The sequence below is a fragment of the Anabrus simplex genome, chromosome 1, assembly GCF_040414725.1.
Source record: "Anabrus simplex isolate iqAnaSimp1 chromosome 1, ASM4041472v1, whole genome shotgun sequence".
Taxonomy (NCBI): Eukaryota; Metazoa; Arthropoda; class Insecta; order Orthoptera; family Tettigoniidae; genus Anabrus; species Anabrus simplex.
This window is the reverse complement of record NC_090265.1, coordinates 1,124,385,017-1,124,411,693: the sequence shown is the minus strand read 5'-3', so window position 1 is coordinate 1,124,411,693 and position 26,677 is coordinate 1,124,385,017. Positions and strand designations below refer to the sequence as shown.

Genomic DNA, 26,677 nt, shown 5'->3' with positions numbered 1-26,677 from the left:
GATGTTACATCAGTCCTGCCTCTCTCACTAGTTGAACGGACGTAAACTCAGAGCATAATAATAAAATTCAGTGATATTTTCGTCCAATCTAGCTACTAATAGCCAATACACGAGAAGGGTAAACATCACCTCTAGGTAATTTCACAATTAAGATCGACCATCTGCACAAACAACAGTGTCCTCATCTACCTAATTTAACCAACCGGTTTTGTGAGGTCCGGGTGACCACACATGTGTAAAGCTGAAAAAGGTTTCCAATTCCTGAAAAATGTCATTCGATCAAAAATGCTCTGTTTAATTATTAATTCTAATCATTTGCCCAAATTTTACTAAGAAATAACTCCATAGGGCAGTTATTAATAGGTTTCTGAAATATAATGTAGCTAATGTACATTTCAATCAAGTATATTAAAAATATTCTAAAGAACTGTTTAAAGACATATAAAACATTTCTAATTGTGTAATCGCAATATCAATAAACGAAACTATGAAATAATGTATTCAAAAATAAAGTTATATGGAGCCCAGTCGATCTTCCATTTTAGATACTTCCGAAACCTATTTCACATAGGCATTCATGCAAACACATGAAAAATTAAAATATATTCAACTGATAACAGCGGCCCTGCGGTGTAGAGGTAGCGCGCATCCCTCTTACCTGGAGACCCCGGGTTCGATTCTTGTCCAGGTCAGGGATTTTCATCTGGATTTGAGGGATGGTTCGAGGTCCACTCAGCCTACGTGATTACAACTGAGAAGCTATCTGAAGGTGAGATACCGGCCCCGGTCTAGAAATCCAAGAATAACGGTCGAGAGGAATCGACGTGCTGACCATATGTTACCTCGTAATCTGCAGGCCTTCAGGCTGAGCAGCGGTCGCTTGATAGACCACGGTCCTTCGGGGCTGTTGTGCCATAGGGGTTGGTTGGTTGGTTGGTTGGTTGGTTGGTTGGTTGGTTGGTTGGTTGGTTGGTTGGTTGGTTGGTTGGTTGGTTGGTTGGTTGGTTGGTTGGTTGGTTGGTTGGTTGGTTGGTTGGTTGGTTGGTTGGTTGGTTGGTTGGTTGGTTGGTTGGTTGGTTGGTTGGTTGGTTGGTTGGTTGGTTGGTTGGTTGGTTGGTTGGTTGGTTGGTTGGTTGGTTGGTTGGTTGGTTGGTTGGTTGGTTGGTTGGTTGGTTGGTTGGTTGGTTGGTTGGTTGGTTGGTTGGTTGGTTGGTTGGTTGGTTGGTTGGTTGGTTGGTTGGTTGGTTGGTTGGTTGGTTGGTTGGTTGGTTGGTTGGTTGGTTGGTTGGTTGGTTGGTTGGTTGGTTGGTTGGTTGGTTGGTTGGTTGGTTGGTTGGTTGGTTGGTTGGTTGGTTGGTTGGTTGGTTGGTTGGTTGGTTGGTTGGTTGGTTGGTTGGTTGGTTGGTTGGTTGGTTGGTTGGTTGGTTGGTTGGTTGGTTGGTTGGTTGGTTGGTTGGTTGGTTGGTTGGTTGGTTGGTTGGTTGGTTGGTTGGTTGGTTGGTTGGTTGGTTGGTTGGTTGGTTGGTTGGTTGGTTGGTTGGTTGGTTGGTTGGTTGGTTGGTTGGTTGGTTGGTTGGTTGGTTGGTTGGTTGGTTGGTTGGTTGGTTGGTTGGTTGGTTGGTTGGTTGGTTGGTTGGTTGGTTGGTTGGTTGGTTGGTTGGTTGGTTGGTTGGTTGGTTGGTTGGTTGGTTGGTTGGTTGGTTGGTTGGTTGGTTGGTTGGTTGGTTGGTTGGTTGGTTGGTTGGTTGGTTGGTTGGTTGGTTGGTTGGTTGGTTGGTTGGTTGGTTGGTTGGTTGGTTGGTTGGTTGGTTGGTTGGTTGGTTGGTTGGTTGGTTGGTTGGTTGGTTGGTTGGTTGGTTGGTTGGATAACACCAAGACGAAATGTATAAATCTGTTCTTTCCCCATTTACCTCAATCGACAGCTAAAATATCCTTTAATTTGAAAATCATCTATATTCTGAACTTGAGCTGTGGTCACTTTGTATGTAATCAGTACCGTTACTGTCAGAATCTTCTACGCCACTGGTACATTTATCCAATGTTGCTAACACATCTTCAATAGAAGCACTGCCAATATACAATTTTGATGGTCCGGGTTTAGCCATAGGTATTGTATAACTTAAAAATCTTTTCATACGACAATAAAGAAAGTCGCACGAGAACAAAAAAATCCATAACCGGCGTTATGAAGTCCAGCGGACCGCTCGAGTTATGTAGGTAGTACAATAGAGTAGCCTACATTCCGATGTTATAACAGCAGCTGCGTGAAGTTAACTGAGTACCTTGATGGTACTGGGACGGGTAGTACCGAACTGGTCCAATGGTCAAAATATTCCAAAGATATTTTTCTTCCATAGCGAAACGTCGCGCAATTGAACTGGTCCGATGAGTAGTTGGCAGGTAGAGGAAGTAATTCTCGAATGGGTTACTAACCTAACCCCTCAGCCCTCAACAACTGCCGCAATTCACTAGACTCAGTGTCAGTTCTCAGGCAGTCTCTGTGCAGTGTTGTACTAACAGCAGTGTACAATGGTTTCCATGTTAAATTAGTCGTTTTTGAGGTATTTAAATATTAAGAGATAAGAATTTCATATTGTTCCTTCCCTGAGTGAGTTCACTAACAAGTTAAAAGAAAGTACAAAATGGTTCAACCTTTCAATAGGCTACTATTAAAATAAGAAATGTAATTTTACATTCCTATTTAATTAAAATTGGTACCGGTTTCGACCAGTATTTTTGGTCATCATCAGCCGATCACAAATAAGTGTAAAACAATGCACAGATATTTCTTTTTGCTAGGGGCTTTACGTCGCACCGACACAGATAGGTCTTATGGCGACGATGGGATAGGAAAGGCCTAGGAGTTGGAAGGAAGGCCTTAATTAATGTACAGCCCCAGCATTTGCCTGGTGTGACAATGGGAAACCACGGAAAACCATCTTCAGGGCTGCCGATAGTGGGATTCGAACCTACTATCTCCCGGATGCAAGCTCACAGCCGCGCGCCTCTACGCGCACGGCCAACTCGCCCGGTAATGCACAGATAAATAAATTGCGAAGTATAAAGAATTGTGTACTACTGCGCACTTTTTAGCGATAGATTTACACCCTAGTGCTGAAGCGGTCGACCTCGGCAATCTTCGAAATTCGTACTGGCAATCTTTGAAACACAAACTATGAATCGCTTATGCATCGCTGTGCGACGTCTGGCGTACACTTTACGTACTAGTACTGCTGTTATTTACACAGCAAAGCCAAACTATAGAATTCACTCTAGGAATAAGATTTGCATCGAGAAATGTTATATACTCTTATATAATGTTATATAATGTGTGTGTGACACAGTTGTTGGCTTAAAATAACATAGAAAATTCATATCGATCGATCATATTATCGATTCAATTCAGATTTCATTTCCATTCAGTTGGCAGTACTAACGGAACCGGAAATGCTCCCTCTTACTCCTCAAAGCAATACACAAATCTATCGCTAAAATGTGCGCAGATAGTACGTAGCTGTTAGTGAAGCACTAAAATCTTTAGGGAGTACTGTGCGTTGAAATAGGCCTATACAGTAGTCAATCACAAATAAGATGCACAGGTAAAAATATGTTTAGATTATACTGTCAGATGCAGTTTATGAAGCACTTCATGACTATCTATATTTCAACGCACAGTACTCCTTTAAAGATTTTAGTTCTTCACTAACAGCAACCTACAAAATTCTTTATACTTCGCAATTTATTTATCTGTGCATTGTTTTACACTTATTTGTGATCGGTTGATGATGACCAAAAATACTGGTCGAAACCGGTACCAATTTTAATTAAATAGGAATGTAAATTTACATTTCTAATTTTAATAGTATTGAAAGTTTGAGCCATTTTATACTTTATTTTAACTTATTAGTGGACTTAAATATTCAAAAGGTAAAATGAAATGGCGTATGGCTTTTAGTGCCGGAAGTGTCCGAGGACAAGTTCGGCTCGCCAGATGCAGGTCTTTTGATTTGATACCCGTAGGTGACCTGCGTGTCGTGTCAGCGAAATTAACCAATTATGGTTAAAATTCCCGACCCCGCTGGGAATCGAACCCGGGACTCCTGTGACCAACGGCCAGCACGCTAACCATTTAGCCATGGAGCCGGACTATTCAAAAGGTGACAAGACATAATCGGGTCAAAAGTGCCTAACCTAACCGAACCTAACCTAAAGGCCAGTAAATTAATGCGTTATTTGACGAGGCCGAAAGACCGCTACATATATTTACTATATTGCCCTGTGTAAGTTTATAGGGATAGTTGGTATATTAATGAGAGGACGATAAGGCTTTTTCAATCCAAGGAAGAAGTTATAAATTATTAGACAACGCCGAAAGGCCACTACGTATATTTACGTATATTTTGTTGGGACAGTTGGTATAATATATGAGCGGACGATAAGGCTTCTTCGATCCTTGGTTTTGATATTTTAGCGTCGGGCCAGTTCGACCTCACCCCGTGTGCTAACCGTCGGATCAGTTCGGTTCCACTAATTGGTTGATCTCCAAATTCCTATAACCATTGAGCCAATTCGACAACACCCACTGGGACTGCCCCAGTAATTGCGTCAATAGAATGGCACAGAGCAAACAAACAAAATTGCGGGAGGTCCCAGGTACCTCACGACACTTGCTGACGGCTAACGGAGCACCTGTTGCCATTTTTGCTAGTAGCTTTACGTCGCGTCCGCCTCTGTGGTGTAGTGGTTAGCGTGATTAGCTGCCACCCCCCGGAGGCCCGGGTTCGATTCCCGGCTCTGCCACGAAATTTGAAAAGTGGTACGAGGGCTGGAACGGGGTCCACTCAGCCTCGGGAGGTCAACTGAGTAGAGGTGGGTTCGATTCCCACCTCAGCCATCCTGGAAGTGGTTTTCCGTGGTTTCCCACTTCTCCTCCAGGCGAATGCCGGGATGGTACCTAACTTAAGGCCACGGCCGCTTCCTTCCCTCTTCCGTGTCTATCCCTTCCAATCTTCCCATCCCTCCACAAGGCCCTTGTTCAGCATAGCAGGTGAGGCCGCCTGGGCGAGGTACTGGTCATACTCCCCAGTTGTATCCCCCGACCAAGAGTCTGAAGCTCCAGAACACTGCCCTTGAGGCGGTAGAGGTGGGATCCCTCGCTAAGTCTGAGGGAAAAACCGAACCTGGAGGGTAAACAGATGATGATGATGATGATGATGAGCTTTACGTCGCACCGACACAGAAATGTCTTATGGCGACGATGGGACAGGGAAGGGCTAGGAGTGGGAAGGAAGCGGCCGTGGCCTTAATTAAGGTACAGCCCCAGCATTTGCCTGGTGTGAAAATGGGAAACCACGGAAAACCATTTTCAGGGCTGCCGACAGTGGGGTTCGAACCTACTATCTTCCGAATACTGGATACTGGCCGCACTTTAGCGACTGCAGCTATCGAGCTCGGTCCTGTTGCCATTAGTAACTGTAGTAACATGTAGTGGAACACAGATGGCACTTCTGACTGTCGTAAACACCGCAGACGATGCCCATTAACTTTACGTTATACTGACGTGCCACAAACACGTTTCAGAAACTTGGGATATCACTATCACCACATTCCAAACTTACTTCCTCAGAGCTTCCGTAAGTCATGATTAGATAAGGACTGTTGAAACGATGGCAGCACCTTGGAATGAGAACCAAATGTCCAGTTCTCAATATACGAAGTCAATATTTTGTCCTCGTAAGACTCACCGTCAACGTGAACACGACTGAAGCCTGTTTAATTCTCACAGTGGACTCCGGGGTCCCATAGGACCACCAAGCGACTTGGGTACGCGGTTCGCATCTCGTCGCTGTGAGCTTACATTCGAGAGATAGTGGGTTCAAACCAGGGGCATAATGTTAGGGGCTGCAGGGCCTGCAACGCAGGCGGGCCTGGGCTCTTAAGGAGCCCCACAGACACCTCGCAAAAATAATATGTATATATCTAGCCTAATGCCACTTTGCAAGGAAATGGTCCGGGCAGTTTTGTAGAATCAGTCTAAATAATTGTCCGCCTCTGTGGTGTAGTGGTTAGTGTGATTAGCTGCCACACCCAGAGGCGCGGGCTCGATTCCCGGCTCTGCCACGAAATTTGAAAAGTGGTATGAGGGCTGGAACGGGGTCCACTCAGCCTCGGGAGGTCAACTGAGCAGAGGTGGGTTCGATTCCCACCTCAGCCATCTTGGAAGTGGTTTTCCATGGTTTCTCATTTCTCCTCCAGACAAATGCCGGGATGGTACCTAAGTTAAGGCCACGGCCGCTTCCTTCCCTCTTCCTTGTCTATCCCTTCCAATCTTCCCATCCCCCCGCAAGGTCCCTGTTCAGCATAGCAGGTGAGGCCGCCTGGGCGAGATACTGGTCATCCTCCCTACCCCCTGCGGGTGGGGGACGCACATGTAGAATACACCCGCGGTATCCCCTGCCTGTCGTAAGAGGCGACTAACAGGGGCCCAAGGGGCTCTCAACTTGGGAGCGTGGATTGGCGACCACGGGGCCCTTAGCTGAGTCCTGGCATTGCTTCCACTTACTTGTGTCAGGCTCCTCACTTTCATCTCTCCTGTCCGACCTCCCTTGGTCAACTCTTGTTCTTTTCCGACCCCGACGGTATTAGAACATTCGAGGCCTAGGGAGTCTTTCATTGTCACGACCTTCGTGGCACTTGCCTTTCTTCGTCCGTTACTTTATTTTTCGAAGTGACGGGTCCCTTCTTTCTTCTTCTTGTCCTTTCTCTTTACCCCCTGTGGGTGGGGACGCAGACGAAAAATACACCCACGGTATCCTCTGCCTGTCGTGAAAGGCGACTAAAAGGGGCGACCAAGGGATGATTGAATTAGAACCATGAAACAACTTTTGATTCGTACCAACACGTGGAGAACACCATGGTTTGCCTGTACTTGCGAGTAGTACCACTATATTAGATATGAAATAGGTTTGTGATTAGTAGCAGCTGGAGGGGGTTCTCCTGTGGGTTTCCAGTACCCGTGCGTCGTACTCATGTGAGCAACACCGCGGGTCTGGGCGTTGCCTGTGAGTTGTACCACTATATGAGCGACACCGTGGGTCTGCGTTGCTTGTGATTAGTACTCACTCTGTGAGGAACACCACGGGATGTGTGGTTAGTACACCTAGGTGCGGAACCTTATTGGTTTGCGTTGGGTATGAGTGGCGCCATTGTGTGAGAAACACCATAGGTCTGCGTTCCCTGTACTAAGTACAACACTTGTGAGTAGTACCTTCTTGTGTGGAACACCGTGAGTCTTCGCTACTTTTGATTAGTACCCTGACATGACAGATACCATGGTTCTACTTTACTCGCGACTTGTACCATTTTGTGGGGCCTTAGACGTAGATTGGTCAGTAATACTATTATTTTCGATCTTTTTTGAGTCTGATCCACTGTTTTGTGTTTGTTTGGTTGGTTTTTTTTGTTGGGTTCATGTCCATCAAATCATTCTTCATGACATTTTTTATTTTATTTTGGTCAGTGGATGAATTTGACCTTTTTGTTATTTCATTTCGTACCATTAGGGACCGATGACCTCGATGTTAGGCCCCTTTAAACAACAAACATCATCATCATCATCATCATCGGTCATCCTCCCCAGTTGTATCCCCGACCTAGAGTCTGAAGCTCCAGGACACTGCCCTTGAGGCGGTAGAGGTGGGATCCATCGCTGAGTCCGAGGGAAAAACCGACCCTGGAGGGTAAAAAGATGAAAACGAAGAAGACTCGCCGTCAACGTTTAACAGAACAGAACACGACTGAAGCCTATTTAACCCTCACACTGGACTCCGGGGTCCCATAGGACCACCAAGCGACTTGGCTACGCGGTTCGCATCACGTTGATATGAGCTTGCATTCGAGAGATAGTAGGTTCGAACCAGGGGCATAATGTTAGGCCCTGCAGGGCTTACAACGCAGGCGGGCTCCGGCCCTTAAGGAGCCCCGCAGACACTTCACAAAAATAATAGGCTCTTTTCTTGGTTGAATTTTGAGTCATTTAGTGAATTGTGGTGCTATAATTAAGAATTGGCCTAAACTGTAATTCTAGACCAGGTCATACTACTACTACTACTACTACTAAGTGAGCCTCTGCCTTAAGTGTGCACACTGCTCATCCAAAACAGAGCGTCAGAGTAGAGGTCGAATAGCTGGAAAAAATATGATGAACCAGTGTGTTACGTACCAGCTGTATCAGAAAATGTATGAACCAGAGGAATGGCATGCTAAAGAAGAGAGTTTCCTAACTCCCCAGCTATTTCCCGCCAATATTCAGTCAATCTGTTATACTCGGTACGCAGCAGTAATCCCATCTATCGGAATTGAGTGGCAGCATATGAGACGAAGAACATCAGAACAAACAGTGCAATGTTATTGTTGATCAATGTTATGCGCTTTCGATATTGTAGGCCTTCACATTTAGTTTTCTTCCGACTCTGAAATACCACCCTTATCATAGTCGGTACTTTAAGACTGAATAAAACACAAATGATCGGAAATTGTGTTCTCTATAACTTTTGTTATGTAGTACTTTTCGATAGAACCAATAACATAGTATTTAAATATTAAATTTTAGACACCTTCCCATAAACTACAATTTCATCTAGGGTGAATAAAATTGTTTATAGCTCAGACTGTACTTTCTCATTCCCCGACTCTATATACCGATTTTTATTAAATTATTTTCACCCATTTTCTCTTAGCTCAGCGTTGATATGGACAAAAATACAAATTCATGAATATCTGTGTTATCATAGTCGGTACGGGTAAAATGTACACGACATAAATGATAGTAAATTTAATGATATATAACTTTAGTTATGTAGTATTTATCGACAGGACCACTAATAATATAAATATTTGAGAACTAGATTTCAGGCCTTCCCCTAAACTACCATTTCACTCAGCGTGAATAAAATGATTTACAGCCTAGGTTGTAGTGGCTCATCCCCCGACGTTACATACCGATTTTCATTAAATTCTCTGCAGCCGTTTCCTCGTGATGCGTGTACATACGGGCAGACAGACAGACAGACAGACAGACAGAAATTACGGAAAAGTAAAAAGTGCATTTTCTTATTACCGTGGACATGATCGATACAGAAATACCATTCTTTTCACATTCTGAGCAATGTACAGACAACACTCATATTTTATATATATAGATGACTTATGGACACAAGTCAACAACTCGTCCCACCAAGTACCATCAAGCAAAGTAAAGGAAAGAAGTTGAAAGAAGTTAAGTGAGCAAAGACTTTACGCCCAAAAGTGTTACATGAACAAAAGACATACTGAAGCGCTGGACATAGTAGAATTCATATACAGTAGTCGTAATGTAGCAAAGTATGCATCTACACATTTCTCTAATAATAATATTTATTAATTTTCCGCAAATTTCACTGTTGATTTGAGTTAAAGCAACTATCATCTTCCATTTAGGACAAAAATTATAATAAAATTTCGTAGATACGATTCGTTCACGTAACCCAATGAACAAGGCAGGTATAATGGCTTGTGAGCAGCAACCATTAGGCCGATAATCTCTATTTCATTCAGTTGGTACTTGTTTTTGCAGAACGGCGTGGTGGATGCTGTAAAAAAAAATGTTGTTTAAGTATAGACGTACATAAGAATGATTTTTCTGAAGATGTTTGAATAAAATTTGGTGGTTATCAGTCCCTTTAACCCTTATTGCAGATAAAAGAAGAGCAGCTTCAACCATTTAAGGAATAGTGTCTACTAAATAAATTAAGAATGGATCTTGAAAGGTGGTTAATATGAATGACTCATCTGGACTCGAAAACCTTAAATCATCGGGGTAAGAATAGAACGAGTGTCTACCAGGAGATATCAGACAGAAAATAGCACAAATAAATGTAATGGCAGATTCAACGGGTGTTTCGTAGTTACCACTTATATCGTAGGAACGAGGAACTAAATGTGTGTAGTCCTCGTTACTTGGAAATAGTGTCCATCTATTGTTGACGTTGCTACAGAAATTTACGTTTTATCGTAAGCTAGGAAACGCACTCAGAAGATGAAAATGAACCTATTTGTGTTATTAATGATAGCTATGGCTGTAACAATACTTGTTAGAAGTAGAAAGACTTATGAAGGGTATAAAGTATTCCACATCACCCCTTCTCGTGATCAAATAAACCTTCTGGAACAGTTTTATGGTAATCCAGCCTACGACTTCTGGACAGGAAGCAGGAAAGCTGGTTCATCGTGGAAAATCATGGTTTCCCCAAATGAAATACATAGCTTTAGTAGATTCCTACACCGTAACAACTTGTCGTATGCCATGAATGATGTGCAGATGGCTTCACAGCCAGAGAACATCAGAGACGTGAGTGAATTCGAAAGAACGTCCTCTAAGCCCATCTCCTTCAACAAGTACTTGCGCTACAATAAAATGATCATATATCTGGCCTGGTTGGCCTCAAACTACCCAGATATTGTCTCTACTAAGTGTATAGGTTCTACCTTTTACGGTCGACCAATCAACATGATAACAATCTCCTCCGGAGGAAATAATACTAAACCTTCAATTTTGATTAATGCTGGAATACATGCCAGAGAATGGATTACACCTGCGATGGCTCTCTATACAATCAACCAGCTAGTTGAAAACAGAACCAATCATAACCTCTTTTCGGCAGTAGACTGGCATATAATTCCTGTCCTCAACGTCGATGGATATGAATATTCTCATACCACAGATCGTCTATGGAGAAAAACTCGCTCGACGACATCAAATAAGTTATGTCGTGGAGTGGATGGTAATAGAAACTTTGACTTCCATTGGATGGAAAATGGAGCTAGTGCTAATCCATGCTCATCCAATTATGCTGGAGTTAAACCATTTTCTGAATCCGAAATCGCTGCATTTCGTAATTTTGTTCTAGCTAACGCTGACAGGCTCAAATTATTCTTGGATTTACATAGTACTGGAAGAGAGATATTATACCCATGGGGTTACTGCAAGGAACTGCCCAAGGACTGGAAGAAATTGCATTCACTGGCACATAAGGCGAACAGAGCACAGATGTCTGTAGGAGGTGCAAGGTATGATGTCGGATCATCAACGCACTTATTGTACCCAGCAGCAGGAGCAAGTGATGACTGGATAAAAGGCGTCGCCAACATTTCTCTCTCCTACACAGTGGAGCTACCGGAAGCGGGTGTGAGTGGTTGGGATATGCCGGCCTCAAAAATTGAGATAACCGTTAGTCAGTTCTTCGAGGCTGTGAGGGTGTTCGGAGAGTACGTCACCGAGAACTATGGATGGACAAAGGAAATGTTTGGACAAGCGATCCTATAAAGACATGGCATATGACCATAAAGGGTACTCATCCAATAACATCCGGCTGAGTCACCATACTCACTGGCAGAAGTAATGCCTACTCGCCAGTGGATAGACTTTCTTATTCAAATAAAAGACACATACATAGCAATATGTTGCGAATACATCATTGTACATGCGTCAAAAACTGGTACGATAAAATTATAATCCCTAATATACGTCGCTTAGAATGACCGACATTTTGATGTGTTATGAACAGATCAATTCTGAGTGAAAACAGAATTTCTTCCATGAAAGAAGAAAGGTATAGCTCTCCTGTACTGACATAATATTGAGTATTTCAAGAAGTATCTACATAACTCTGGTGAGGAATCGCTGTAGTGAACCAAGTAATATCTTTGTTATTTTATATGATCATACGTGATCCATATTACGAAGGTTTAAGAAAATACCCTCCACAAATTCACCAAAATATTAGTGGTATCTAATTGTGAGCAATATGAAGTGCAGCTAAGAACATTTCTGTAAACGCGAAGTTCTGTCTTGTCTGAGTACTTCATTGAAAACAAGGAACATCCAACATGCTTCGCGATAAGTTCATATCAATGTACCTCAAAAGGCAGCGGTATTACTGTGTGGAAGAAGAAAGGAAGTTATTGCTTCGCCTGGTGGACTGAACTCACCTCCTGCTGAAAATGTAGATAATAAATAGCCTTAAACGTAGAGTAGGAAATGTTAACATTAAACCACTTTAAGAAATAAAACGTAGGAATACGAAATGTTAACATTTCTCTGGTAAGACCCCAACTAGAGTATAGTTCCAGTGTATAGAACCCTCCCCAGTATTACTTGATTCGAGGACTGAAAAAAAAATCCGAAGAAAAACAGCTCGATTTGTTCTGGATGATTTTTCCGATAAAAGAGTAGTGTTACAAAAATGTTGCAAAGTTTAGGCTGGAAAGACCACACGACACCTCGTAATCTGCAGGCCTTCGGGCTGAGCAGCGGTCGCTTGGTAGACCAAGGCCCTTCAAGGGCTGTAGTGGGGGGTATTAATTTTGGCCATCCTAGAATTAAGTTAGAACGATAAAACCGACTGTGCTCCATCGTAATAATATAATTACTATAGACTATTGACTGTCCAAAATGACAACAAACGGATATTTAATACTAATATCAATATTTTGATTCTTTATAGTGAAATTCAACTCCTGGTATAGAGATCATTGGTTAATCTCGCTTGCTCGAGGGTTAGGTGTATGTGTCGTCTTCATCATCATTTCATCCTCATCACAACGCGCAGGTCGCCTACGGGAGTCAAATTAAAAGACCTGCCCCTGGTGAGCCGAACTTGTCCTCGGACACTCCCGGCACTAAAAGCCATACGCCATTTCATTTCCATTTCACCAGCACCACCTGTCAAATACGAGCATATATCAGCCAATCTAATGCAATAATAGGCATTGTTTACATGCCGATGATTAGAGAAAAAATCGATTAACTTAAGATTTTGAGCGCTTAATTTTCAGGCGCATTATCATTGAAGTGCTTGTTCCAAGAATTGCAAAAGGAGGAAGAAGGTGAAGAAGACGAGCTTTTGACACTCTAGGTCATTGAAGTCAGAAAGGGTTAGAAAAGAATACAATTTAATCAAGCTGAACAGGAATATTTACAGGGGTCGGATAAATATTGTTAGTAGAAACACATTGGTCTCAAAACTGAGCCTACCGAGCGTGTTGGCAGCGAGGTAGAGGTCACGTAACTGTAACCTAACATTCGAGAGGTGGGTTGGAATCCTACTCTTGGCAGCTCTGAAGGTTCCTTCCTATACTGTAGTTTTCCACTTCTTCATAAGGTAAATGTACCTTAATACAGGCTACGGCCACTTCTTTCGTAGTCCTAGCCTTAACCTATCCCATCGTCGTCGAGCCGAGAACGAGGAGGAGGGGGGGGGGGTAGAAGGCGTAGAAGAACTATACTCAGGACCAATATGCCTCTAATATGTAAATATTATCGTTGGGTGGCGATCACCTTTCCTCTAGCTCAGAGGCAGCCAAACAGCACTCCGGGCGCGCTTGCACTCCGGCTTCACGTCGGTGTGCTTTTGGCGCAGACAACCTTGCAGTGATGGTGGGGAAGACTACATGTCCGTCTCTCAGCTCGTATTCTTCAAGTGCCGGTACGCGGAGAACCACGCGAACAAAATGTACATGTTTCGGACAACCAACACATTGGAAGAACAGTGTTGTTTGTTTACATTACGTCTGGTGCGAAGGCGATCCCAACTTGACTCGGTCCAACGCGCTGGCAGTCAGGACAGGCAGCCCCACCACGAAAAGCAGAAATCAGCTTGCCGGAGTGCGGCGCAGCGCAGCTGGCACGCCGAGCGTGCAAAGGCTGGATGCCCCTGCTCTAGCTAAATCTGTCATTATTTCCACTTACTTGTGCCAGGCTCCTCACCGTCGTGTTTCCTATCGGACCTCACTTGGTTAACTCTTGTTCATTTCCGACCCCTACGGTTTTCTTTTTTTTTATTTTTTATTTTTTATTTTTTTGCTAAGTGCTTTACGTCGCACCGACTCAGATAGGTCTTATGACGACGATGGTATAGGAAAGGCCTAGTAATGGGAAGGAAGCGGCCGTGGCCTTTTAATGTACAGTCCCAGCATTTGCCTGGTGTAAAAATGGCAAACCACGGGAAAGCATCTTCAGGGCTGCCGACAGTGGGGTTCGAACCCTCTATCTTCCGGATGCAAGCTCACAGCTGCGCGCTCCCAAAACGCACGGCCAACTCGCCCGGTCGGTGTTATATTTTCGGGGCCTAGGGAGTCTTTCATTCTCAAGTTCTTCGTGGACCTAACCTTTATTTTGCCGATACCTTCATTTTTCAATTATCAGACCACTTCCATTTTCCCCCACCCCCTCTGATTAGTGTTAATAGAGGATGGTTACCCTGTTGTAGTATAATATGATTTTTCCTAGTGACTGCATTATTGAGTTCAGCGAGTGGAAACACAGATTACATATTTCAAGTCAGAGAGAGATAAACAGAGAGAGAGAGAGAGGAAAAAAGAGAGAAACACATAATAGGACAAACACAATGGGAGGTCAGTGTAGAAAGAGTGAGCAACAGAAATAGCAGACGAGGACAAACATGGAAACACGAAAGGACAAGAACACTTTGCTCATCCGAATAGATAAGCTCTCTCCTCATCAATCCCAGCTCTTCTCAGATTACATATTTTATATAACATGGCACAACAACGCTTTCTAAGAGATGAAGAGTTAAAGGAATGCCTATGAGATATGTCTGAAGGTGAAACTGAAGGAGAACATGCTGAAAATCTGTGCAAGAGAAATGCGTTCTCAGATGATGGAGAAGATGACGAGTATACACCTATAATCAATGTTGGGGTTCATCTGGCAGTGAGAGCCTTTCTGAAGAAGGAAATGGAATAGGACAGCAAGTCCACACAGTAGCCGTGGCAAGTAAATCCATGTGATTTTATTCTGAAGTAGACAGTTTCCACCTAACGTTTTATTATGACTAACTAAATAGACAACATTGATCTTTTCACTTGGAATTGTTTCAACCAAGGATAAAATATGAATGTAACATAAATAGTTTGTTCTTATCACAGACTCGTCAACAACATCAACAATGGCTACTACATCTAGCCTCTACGTTGTCGAAGAAGAAGTTGAGGTCAAGTTGAGGTCAAGTTGAGTTCACCACCACCACCACCACCTCTCTTTCTCTCCCAAAACGTGATTGTACTGTACCTCAAAGGAATGGATCGTACATAATTTTAAAGTAGAAGGATGAATGCTCAATATGTGTGTTCGGTTGCTAATGTAATGCACATGACATCATTATTAGACTGCCGCCCAGTGAAGGTATGTCTGTGCCCGTCGAAAGTTAGGGGTGTAGCTTGTTGTGTAGAAGTCGCGCAAGGACGAGTGAGGTGTCTCGATGAGATCTAATAGACTACTGCTATTACTATCGCTACTACTAAATGTTTTCATTCCTACCCTGAAGGGGAAGGCGGGCCTCCAAGCTGGTGACGCCGTCTCTCAGGACACGAGATCTGTATCGGAGAAGGTGAGTGTGTTGGCGGCCGTGGCCTATACTAGGAACTGTTACGGCATTCGCCTTAGTGCAGGAGAATGAAAAGCCACGGAAAACCATTCTCAAGACAGCCGACAGTGAGACCAGCCCCTCCCCGTCTCCCGAATACAGAGGCGTAGAACCACAGTAGAACCGTAGCCATTCCTCCTCTGCTCGGTTGGTCGGTCGAAGTGGAGAGCTGTCCGGACCACCTTGGTCACTTGTGGGCCGAGACCCACTCTGCATCCGGTGACCAGCATCTAATAGAATACACCAGAAAAGTTAAAATGTCACTAATTGTTTCTTTTCAACTGAAAACTGTAGAATTTCGCCATAAGTTGTCCAATTATTTATTTATTTACCTTTTACTATAAGTGGGTAAAATGCCTTTGCTGGTGGGACCTAGTGTTTATAGTGCACTATGTCTTCTGGTATGGGCTAGAGATATTTTGTTACTTTCATTGATTTGTCTCAATCTTATCCTCGGCTTTGACATTATGAAAGTGGCTGAGGTATGAGCGATGCTAGTAATGCCATTCCTGATGCAACCAGTCCGTGCTATGAATGGTGCGAAAATGTTGCTCATAGAGTCGGTTGGAGCATGCATTTCAATGGGCTTGGCAGACTGATATCTAATAGCAACTTCTGTCTCAGTGAGGAAAGCAACGGGAAACCACCTCGCTCCTCATTTCCCTGCTATGCCTCTTCAGTGATGTCTAGGCTCCAACCAGCCTTCGGGCTGTGGACTGAACATACACAAGTGGGTAAAAGCCTATTAAAAAATGTTTGCAGGTGAAAATCAGGCTCAATAAGGAATCGAGTAAAACCAAACGTACATCTGCAGAATGAATGAAACGGCTACTGGAGCGTCACAAATTACTGAGCCTCATCTAAAAACGAACTACTGTAGATTGTGCATTACTTCTCACATCACTCATCATCGTTCAATAAAATTTTGACAACTGAAATAAGAATTGTGCAAATTTTTCTTTTAATTTATATTTTTACAAGTTGCTTTTAAGTCGCACCGACACACATAGGTCTTATGGCGACGATGAGATAGGAAAGGGCTAGAAGAGGGGAAGAAGGGACCGTGACCTTAATTAAGGTGTGAAGAAATGAAAATTTAAATGCATGACGTGAAAATTTTTACTTGTATATTATTTCTAATTACAACAAACAATAGACGTTTCACATAAATAAAAAAACTCTTGAGACAGTGAGTTCTAACTCCACTGTCGGTGGAAGAGGGCTTTTCGTAGTTTCCCATTTTCACACCAGGCAAATGCTGGCGCTGTACCGTAATTAAGGCCACGGCCACTTACTTCCCAGTCGCTGGCCTGTACTGTCTCATCGTCGACATGAGAATTGTCCGACGTAAAACAAACAGTAAGAATGTTTTGGCCTTAAAACTACAACGTTTATGAAATTTTCCCTAACGTTGGTAACACGTCAAAATTACAGTTACTGTTTGTGCTACTGGCATGGAGAACATCTGTGACAACAAAATGCTCTATATGATGACGATCATTGGTACTTTGTCTCAAAAATTCGAAACTGTCGGTACCAATCGATCTTTGAGGAGAACGGTGTGTTAAACATTGTCTTTTTTTCTCCTAATATAGTGCTTTCGATCCCAGCTGAGGTCGGTGATGCTTCAATGCAACTACGGCGTGTCGTTGGTTTCAGTCTAGAACACAATCCGACACGCCGGTGTTTCTGCAAATATATAGCTATTAATAATAATCGTATGGTCTTAGCTACCGATCAGCAGACCTGAAGTGGTGCCATCGGCAGCCTGTCTACCAATTTCCACATTCTGATCATGCCGCTATCAAAGCGGAATTTTACTGCAAGTTTCGTATGCCTGTGTTAATTTATTTTCGACTGACAGTGACGTGTAAGCGGAGCACAATGTTGTTGATTTGAAAGCTCCATACAACACCATTTTTCTTTTTTCTACAATTTGATTTACGTCGCACCGATACATAACTTATAGGTCTTATGGCAACGAAGGGCTAGGACAGGGCTAAGAGTGGGAAGGAAGTTACCGTGGCCTTATTTAAGGTACAGCCCCAGCATTTGCCTACAGTGAAAATGGGAAGCCACGGAAAACCATATTCAGGGCTGCCGACAGTGAGGTTTGAACGCACTATCTCCCAAATACAAGTTCACAGCAGCACGGCCCTAACCGAACGGCCAACTAACTCAGTCATATAACTTTTCATGCGCATGCGTAATATTAGCTGGTAATGGAAAACTGTTCCCACTGGAGAACGATGGAAATTTTACCTTTGATGCGGAAGTCATCTGCGTCTGTATTGGACGATAAAATCTATGAAAGATAGGAGTTATGTTTCACAAAGGCCTCGTCGTTAAAGTTCAGAAAATGATCAAAGCAGAATTTTAATTTGCACCACGAGCTGCGAATGAGAAATGAGGCACTTCACTGATCACAAAAGTTCACTCCATCTAAACCAAGAAAGAATTCCTTCGGTGTGGTAAACTATTCGGAACGATAATTATTATTCTGATGCTCCTCGAGAAATATTCCTAGTGAGTCCGCCTCCAAATACCTTTAACATAGCAACAACAATGGCATGGATTACCAAGACTTCTGACCGTCCTTTAAAAATCGACCACCTTAGCCGCGATCGAGCCCACGAATTTGGGATCATGAGTCGAACACTTTACAGCTGATCCATCGAGGCAATTAATCTGTAGTAACTGAAATCGGGTTAAATTATAAATAATTAAAAGGGCTAGCTGGATATTCTGTTGAAGGTGTTAGGCCCTCCTAATGTTTATTTCAACTGAGCTCCATTTCATCTTGACACACCTATGTGGATTAGTATGTTTTAAATAAGTTTTAATTTACTGATGATGGGCCTTAGTGTCCGAAAACCGATTTTTAACTGGACATTTGTGTGCTGATACAACTGTTTAATAATAATAATAAGAAGAAGAATACAACCATCAGCACTGTTTTAAAAATGTCTTTGATATTTTATAATGATTACCAGAGGACCCGTCCTGCTACACAGCATTTGTTTTAAATAGGTCAGACAACAGGTCTTGATATGCCTGTCGTAATTATATCGTTTTGCCTGCCATTTCAATAGTTTTTATGAACATTTAATAAGAAGCGTGTTATGGTATACCGCAGTTCATAGTCGAAATTCATCCATTCTGACGTCAACATGGCATCTGTTCGGTAAAAATCTGTCCATATATTTGTTTTTCTTTATCCTACAGTTCCTGAAGTAAAGCTTGGTATTGTGTCGTAGAAGGCAACGGTATTTTTAATCGCAGTTCTATACAGAACGGTTGTCTTATGAGCTCATATGTTAGTCTCTAATGAGCGCTTTTTGCCAGCCAGAGAACATTTTTAAATTACATGGCCTTCACTCTTTCTAGTGTGTTCGCAGATAATGTTTAAGGCATATGTTATGATGGGGTCTGTTTGTACGTAGACTTTTTTTCCTAGCAGCATGTATGGTATTAGGAACGCTCTGCCATCTGTTGATTATATTTGGAAGCTAGGAATATTTAGAGAATCAAAGAGTATCTAGCAGGGAGTAGTATTCTTCCGTGATCACAGGCAGTGTATACTCTTTGGCTTGACAGGTATTAATCAAGCATGGCTGCATGCTATGGTATTACTAAGGATGAAAATCACATATATCAGAATATTAATGAAAGTTTTAGTCGCTTAGCAACCTGATAAATACAGGGTTAGGGTAAGCCTTCGCCTGCAATTATTGGAGTGATCGTTTAATGATTTGATTTTATGGTTACTCAAAGTTGGCTGAACTTAGAGAACTATCATTGTCTCATGATTCACCGGCAGGTAATTCCGGACAGAATAAAACAAACATGAAGCAAATCGATCCCGTAGAACGGCCGGACGGATTTGCCAAAACTGTTTTTAGTAAATTCTTTTAATATACAGATAACTGACTTACTTAACTTGTGAAACTTTACTGTAAATGAAAGAAACTAATTTTTTGTAGGAAATGTATACTATAAACGAGAGTAAACCGGCCGTTTTTTTCTTTCAAATTTAATGCTTCCCTACGCTGAGATTTCTTTCCGATATGTTATTGCAACCGAATTCAGTCTGTTCAGTGTTGTCGTAAGCGAATGGCGCCTAATTTTAAGGATATCCAGCATACTGCCATTGTATCCAACGTAACAAAATATGTCCGTGGACATAACACGGTTTGCTGCAGTCATTAACTGGACAAAATACGATTTGAAACGACAGTCGCTTTTCAAGGAGACTCACTTACACTATGAAAATACTAGGTTTGACATACGATTTCGAAACAGGGAAGAGTACATGAAAAAATTCAGGAAACCGTTTGACTCAATTTTATCCATGGGTGTACATAATACGGTGTACAACTCTACTCCTCTGATAGAAGAAAAAACAAACAACTGTACAGGAGCAATTAACTATCTCGAAAAATATAATCAGGAGGAATGGCTGGTTCATAGTTAAATGTTTAGATCATAGCTGAAGTAAATTACAGTTATCGATTTATTTACTTTTTAAGTCGCACCGAAATAGATAAGTCTTACGGCGACGATGGGAGAGGAAAAAGCTAGGAGTGGGAAGAAAGCGATCGCGGCCTTAATTAAAGTACAGTGTAGGCATTTGCCTGGTGTTAAAATGGGAAACCATGGGAAACCATCTTGGGGCCGCCGGCCGTGGGGTTCGGACCCACTATCTCCCGAATGTAAGCTAATAGCTACGTAACCCAAATTGCGCGCCACTAACTCAATAGTTATCGATTTTAAGTCCCTCTAACTAATTTTACGGTTCTCGAAGACTCCGAGGAGCCGGAATTTTGCCTTGAAGGATCGCTTACGTGCCAGTAAATCTACTGACACGAGGCTAACGAATTTCAGCACCTTTAAAAATCATCGGACTGAACTGGGTTGAACCCAAGACTCAGAAAGCCAGCGATATACTGCCTGCGCCACTCAACTTCAGCAATAATCTAAAAGTCTATATATCTCATCCAATTGTATTACTGTACAGGAATAGCCATGCACTCCGAGGGCAGAGTTTGAATCCCACTGCCAGATGTTTTTGGAATGTTTTCCTGCGGTTTCTCATTTCAATTATTGGAAAGGAATGAGAATTCATTTTACTATGTATTTAACGTCACATTAACACGTACGGGTTTTTTTCAGACAGTAAAACAGAAGAGAGCATAAAGCAGTCGTGAGCTTAATTAAGGTACGGTTCCAGTGGCTCTCTGTTTTGAAAATTTGAAACCACGGAAGACTAACTTCTCCGCTGTCGACGATATAGTTCGAGCCCAGCAACCCGTGCTATGTAGCCAACTTGCTGAGTAGAACTATGTTGGAATCTACTCTAAATATAAAGTTAATTGCAAATACAGTAGAAACTCAATTATTCGGGCCTCATTATCTGAATCCTGAGTTACCCAGACGTGAAAAACCCTTCTTTTCTTCTACGCCGACACGTTACGTAAGCTTTGAAGCTTCATAATTGTTATATTGTACTATATGTTTATTTTATTACTCTCCATGTGCATCTATCTTACATTTTAAAATGTTGAAAGAATAATTTGAATGAATTGAATAATGAATAAACATTTTTAGACAGAACATTGTTATACTTATTCTCAAGAAAGCAGGCGCTGACAAATGTGAAAACTACCGCACCTTTAGTTCAGTATCTCACGCTTGTAAAATGTTAACACGTTTTATTTACAGAAGAACGAAAAGACTAGTCTAAGCTGAGTTGGGAGAAGATCAGTTTGGCTTCAGAAGAAATGCAGGAACACGTGATGCAACCTAATTTTACGTCTGATCTTAGAAGATCGAATTAAGGAGGACAAATCCAGCTCACGTACTGTACATGGTCTTCGTAGAACTAGAAAAGGTATTCGATAATATTGATTGGACCAAGCTATTTGAAATTCTGGAGGCGATCCGAATCAGATAAACATAATTTACAATCTGTACAAAAATCTGTCAGGAATGCTAAGAATCGACGGCTATAAAACAGAAGCAGCAATCCAGAAAGGAGTGAGGTAAGGGTGCAGTTTGTTTCCTCTCCTCTTCAATGTTTATATGGAGTAGGCGGTAAAGAAAATCAAAGAAGAATTTGGAAAGGGAGCCACAATCCAAGCAGAGCAAATAAAAACTGTGAGATTTTCCAATGATATTGTTATTTTATCTCGGTCTGGAGAAAATTTGGAGAAATTGCTGAATGGTATGGACATAATCTTGGATGAGTAATAAAAGCAAAGTCATCTCCGTACAGGCCATGAAGGCCCTGGGAGCGGTGGAAGGTAAAGGCTTCCACTATTGGTAACCTCGGCACTTGATGGGGGTAGAGTGGTTAGCTCTGTGCCCGGCCGCCTTTGCCCCAGAAATTAACCTGGTACTCATTTTTGGTGTAGGATGAGTGAACCTCAGGGCCATATGCACCTCCGGAAGTGGAAATCTCATTTTTTAAATTTTACGACTTTCTGTCGGGGATTCGAACCCATGTCCTTCCGGGGAACCGAGTAAGCCTTTACCGCCTTTAAAACAAAAGTAATGGAGGTCAGTCGAACGAAATCAGGTGATGCAGGAAATATTAGATTAGAAAATGAAGTCTTAAAGAAAATAAATGATTATTGTTACTTTGAACATTTATATAGGAATTAGAAAGATGTTTTGAAGACTTTAGTCTGGAGCGTGGCATTCTATAGAAGTGAGACATAGAGGATAATTATATCAGAAAAAAAAGAGAATAGAAGCTTTCGAAATGTAGTGTTACAGAATAATGCTAAAGGTGAGACGGGTAGGTCCAATCACGGATGAAGAGATGCTGAATCGAATCGGTGAAAGGAGAACGATTTGGCTAAATTTGACCAGAAAAAGAGATAGGATGATAGGACCCACTTAAGACACCCAGGACTTCTTCAATTGGTTTTTGAGGAAAGTGTGGGCGGTAAGAACGGTAGGGGTAGACCAAGGTATGAATATGACAAATAGATTAGTGTAGATGTAGAATGTAGTGATTACGTAGAAATTGAAAGGTTAGCACAGCATTGGGTGGCATAGAGTACTACATCAAACCAGTCTATGGACTGATGCCCTAAACAATAACAATATTTTGAATTCGATTACCCGGATTTTTGCTTAACCGGACGATTGGTCCACCGGGCGAGTTGGTCGCCCGGTTAGGGGCGTGCAGCTGTGAGCTTGCATTCGGGAGATAATGGGTTCAAACCCCACTGTCGGTGGCCCTGAAGATGGTATTCCGTGGTTTCCTATTTTCACACCAGGCAAAAGCTGGGGCTATACCTTAATTAAGCCCACAGCTGATTCCTTTCCACTCCTAGCCCTATATGACCTACCTGTGTCGGTGCGATGCAAATCGAATTGTAAACTGATTGGTCCGGATAATCTAGTTCCTACTATACATAAATCACGAGCAACACTGGTCATTGGAGATAACTTACATCTCAGTAAGTACACTGAGACGATAACGACGATGTCCGAAGTTTATAAAAGGAACTACGTATTATTATTTAATAAAATTCCTTGTGGTTTCACATAACTGTAGCTGGGTGTAATTTGAAGCAGCTCAAATAAGTCAGCCTTGTGTTGGTACATTCACTGGCACATGAAATCTGCCGTGGGACGCAATTCCAGCACCTCGGCATCTCCGAAAAACGTAGAAATATTTTCAGGGGCTTAAAACAAATAACATCATTGCATAACTCTAGGTCAGTGGCGTAACAAGTGCGATATGGGCTCGCTGCCAGAAAAATTCGGACCCCACAAATAAAATGTAATACCTATGAATAACTAACATAAAGTAGAACTAATGCAGTCCGCCTCTGTGGTGTAGTGGTTAGTGTGATTAGCTGCCACCCCCTGAGGCCCGGGTTCGATTCCAGGCTCTGCCATGAAATTTGAAAAGTGGTACGAGGGCTGGAACGGGGTCCACTCAGCCTCGGGAGGTCAACTGAGTAGACGGGGGGGGGGGGTCGATTCCCACCTCAGCCATCCTGCAAGTGGTTTTCCGTGGTTTCCCACTTCTCCTCCAGGCAAATGTCTGGATGGTAACTAACTTAAGGTCACGGCCGCTTCCTTCCCTCATCCTTGTCTATCCCTTCCAATCTTCCCATATTAGTCCAATCAGCAGGCATATTTATTGCCGTGCTTTACTTGGCGCTGCGACAACACTATCAGTCTCACTGTGTACCTTGTCCGCTCTGTGTCTAGTTGCTCTCGATCTCTTACTTGTTAATTTATTGCTGTGAAAATGATTATATATCTATTGTGCTTTACAAAACACAAATTCAGCATAGCAGGTGAGGCCACCTGGGCGAGGCATTGGTCATTCTCCCCAGTTGTATCCCCCGATTATACGTCTCACACTCCAGGACACTGCCCTTGACGGGGTAGAGTTGGGATCCCTCACTGAGTCCGAGGGTAAAACCAACCCTGGAGGGTAAACAGATTAAGAAATAAAGAAAGAACTAATGCAATATATTGTCAAATTATATGAACAAAGGAAGTAATGATTTTTGTAAGATTTTAACCCTCTAAGCGCCAACGTCCTTTTGAAAGCCCCTTTGGTTTTCATCTGAAAAATGCCAACGCCCTTTCAAAAGGACGTTCAGTATTTTTTATTATTATTATTAAAAGTAACAGTCATTTCCTTTCAGAATTTCCCAATATAATTAGTTAAAGACTTACTATTTTTGTAATAAACAGCCTCGTTTATTTTCAAGGCCATTCTTTCATTATATTAGTCCAATCAGCAGGCATATTTATTGGCGCTCTTTACTTGGCGCGGCTGTGCAACTTGTCCGCTCTGTGTCTAGTTGCTCTCGATCTTTTACTTGTTCATTTATTGCTGTGAAAATTATTATATATCCATTGTGCTTGAAAAAACACAAGTGTGTTTGAGAGGTCTTGGAAAATATACTATTATTATTATTATTATTATTATTATTATTATTATTATTATTATTATTATTATTATTATTATTATTATTATTATTATTTGTAGTATGTTATGTAAGTGTTATGTAAAATACTTTTTTACTGTATTTAGTAAGTATTGATATACCCAAACGAAACGAGTGGAATTAGACTTGTATTTTTGGCTCATTTGGATATATAAATTAATTCTTTTTACTACAGGTTTATTTTAGGCACAAAATGAATGAAATTTTCAATATAGCTTCATAATAGGTTGTGCTATTCAATAAATATGTTTGCGACGTGTAAAAAAAATTTTTGTTCTACCTAATTGTTTTACTAAACTTTTGTATTGTTTTATTTTTAATTAATATTTTTGGGTTTTGCCTGCCAAATGTTTACTAATGGTCATAAATTAACTGAGTAAGAATTTATTCGTATAGGCCATCATATTAGTAAAAAATACCGAAAATTTCAAGTTTCTACCTATAATAGCAGCTGAACTGTGAGTGATCAAACAAAAGCTTGCAAAAAACGGTAACTGGCCTTGGCGCTCAGCGGTAGGAAAACCGTAATAGCACGCGGCGCTCAATAATGTTTTAATAGGATTTATTTGGTTTAACAGCTAAGGTGCTGAACTGATAACGTACACCATTCAGATATTCGTACTTGAAATTGGTCTCATTTTTCAGTAACTACAGAACTATACTCTGTAAACGATACTGAAGTCAGCGTTATAATAATTTATTCGATTACAGCCAAGAGAAGCATACGAACAAAATTAAATTAAATCAAGAACTGTTCAAATAAAGTCTGGAAAAATATCCAACGCACAAATGATAAGTGCAAGTACACCATGTTGTTATTACCTTCGCGTAAAGGAAGCTTGTCCGAAACTGAGTTGACTGATTGACATTGCACCAATTTATTGTTGGAATTATGCATTGTTGTCGAATAAATGTGTGAAAAATGTTCAAAATTATAAGCAAAATCTGTGCATAATACAATCTCAAGAACACTACACATCAAGCATGTATCATTTTCTAACTAAAATATGATAGTTTAGTATCAATTTTCATTGCTGTAATTATTTTTGAATAATTTAGTGCAGGTCTTTTGTGTTGCTAGAGACGCCAAGGGCAAGACTTGTTTACATTAAACACAATTATAACAACAGCTGCTACATGCAAGCACATGGCAATACCTCTACGTAATACAAATTGTGAAAACAAACTATTTCCTCGTGATCTGTTCTGACTAGTTCCGTGCAGAGTGGCGTTAGGGTAGATATATATATGCGGGGAGTCTGCGCGGTCCCTTGAAGGCCCGGGCCCAACTGCATTGCAGGCCCTGCAGGCCCTAACGTTGTTCTTTTTTTTTTACTGCTATTTGTTCGGAGCGTAGACCTATAGAGATATTTTGCCCCTACTTGCACCATGTGATATATGAACCTGCGTGTAATTGGAATGGAAGAAAAGAACGTTAAGGACGTCAGAAACACCCAGTCACCAGGCCAGGGATATCAATCATTTACAATTAAAAACCCCTGACCCAGCCGGGAATCGAACCCGGGGCCGCCGGGTGACAGGCGGACGCGTTGGCCCCTACAGGCCCTAACATTACGCCCCTGGGTATCGTTACCATAGTCAACGTGACCTGATTTTCTGTGTGGAATCCGCACCATTGGGAAGTGAACTTTAATTTCAAAAATCCTACGTCCTTTGGCAGGAACTCAGAACCATGACCACCTTAAGGTGAAGTTACCGACAATGTCACTCATCTATCATACCATCCTTATTAATGTAGCTAACAGAAAATAATAGCAAAGGTTTATTAGTAGTTCACCAACTAAAATGTTTCGGCTCTACTGAAGACGATAGCTGCAGTCGCTTCAGTGCGGCCAGGATCCAGTATTCGGGAGACAGTGGGTTCGACCCCAACTGTCGGCAGCTCTGATGGTGGTTTTCCGTGGTTTTCCATTTTCACACCAGGCAAATGCTGGGGCTGTGCCTTAATTAAGGTCCCTTCCTTCCCACTCGTAGCTCTTTCCCATTCCATCGACGCCATAAGACGTCTCTGTGTCGGTGCGACGTAAAGTAAATTTTTAAAAAAATGTTTCAGGAACTCGGAACGAATCATGTTGACAATAACATCGAAATACCACTATATCGCTTTAAATCAATCACTGGTGTTTTGACAGCACGTAAGAGAGTGACCCACCTGCTAGTCCTGTAGTAATGCTGAGCAAGGAAGACAAA

At 41.9% G+C, this 26,677-nt stretch overlaps 2 protein-coding genes across 2 annotated transcripts in view; one reads left to right on the top strand and one right to left on the bottom strand.

Moving 5' to 3' along the window:
- LOC136858089 (uncharacterized) overlaps positions 1 to 26,677 on the bottom strand; it is a 152,023-nt gene that overhangs the window by 38,055 nt on the left and 87,291 nt on the right. The gene's annotated exons all lie outside the window — the stretch shown is intronic.
- On the top strand, positions 10,112 to 11,362 carry LOC136858216 (carboxypeptidase B-like). Its single transcript, XM_067137603.2, has one exon. The coding sequence runs from the start codon at positions 10,112 to 10,114 to the stop codon at positions 11,360 to 11,362; it is 1,251 nt and encodes a 416-aa protein (XP_066993704.2).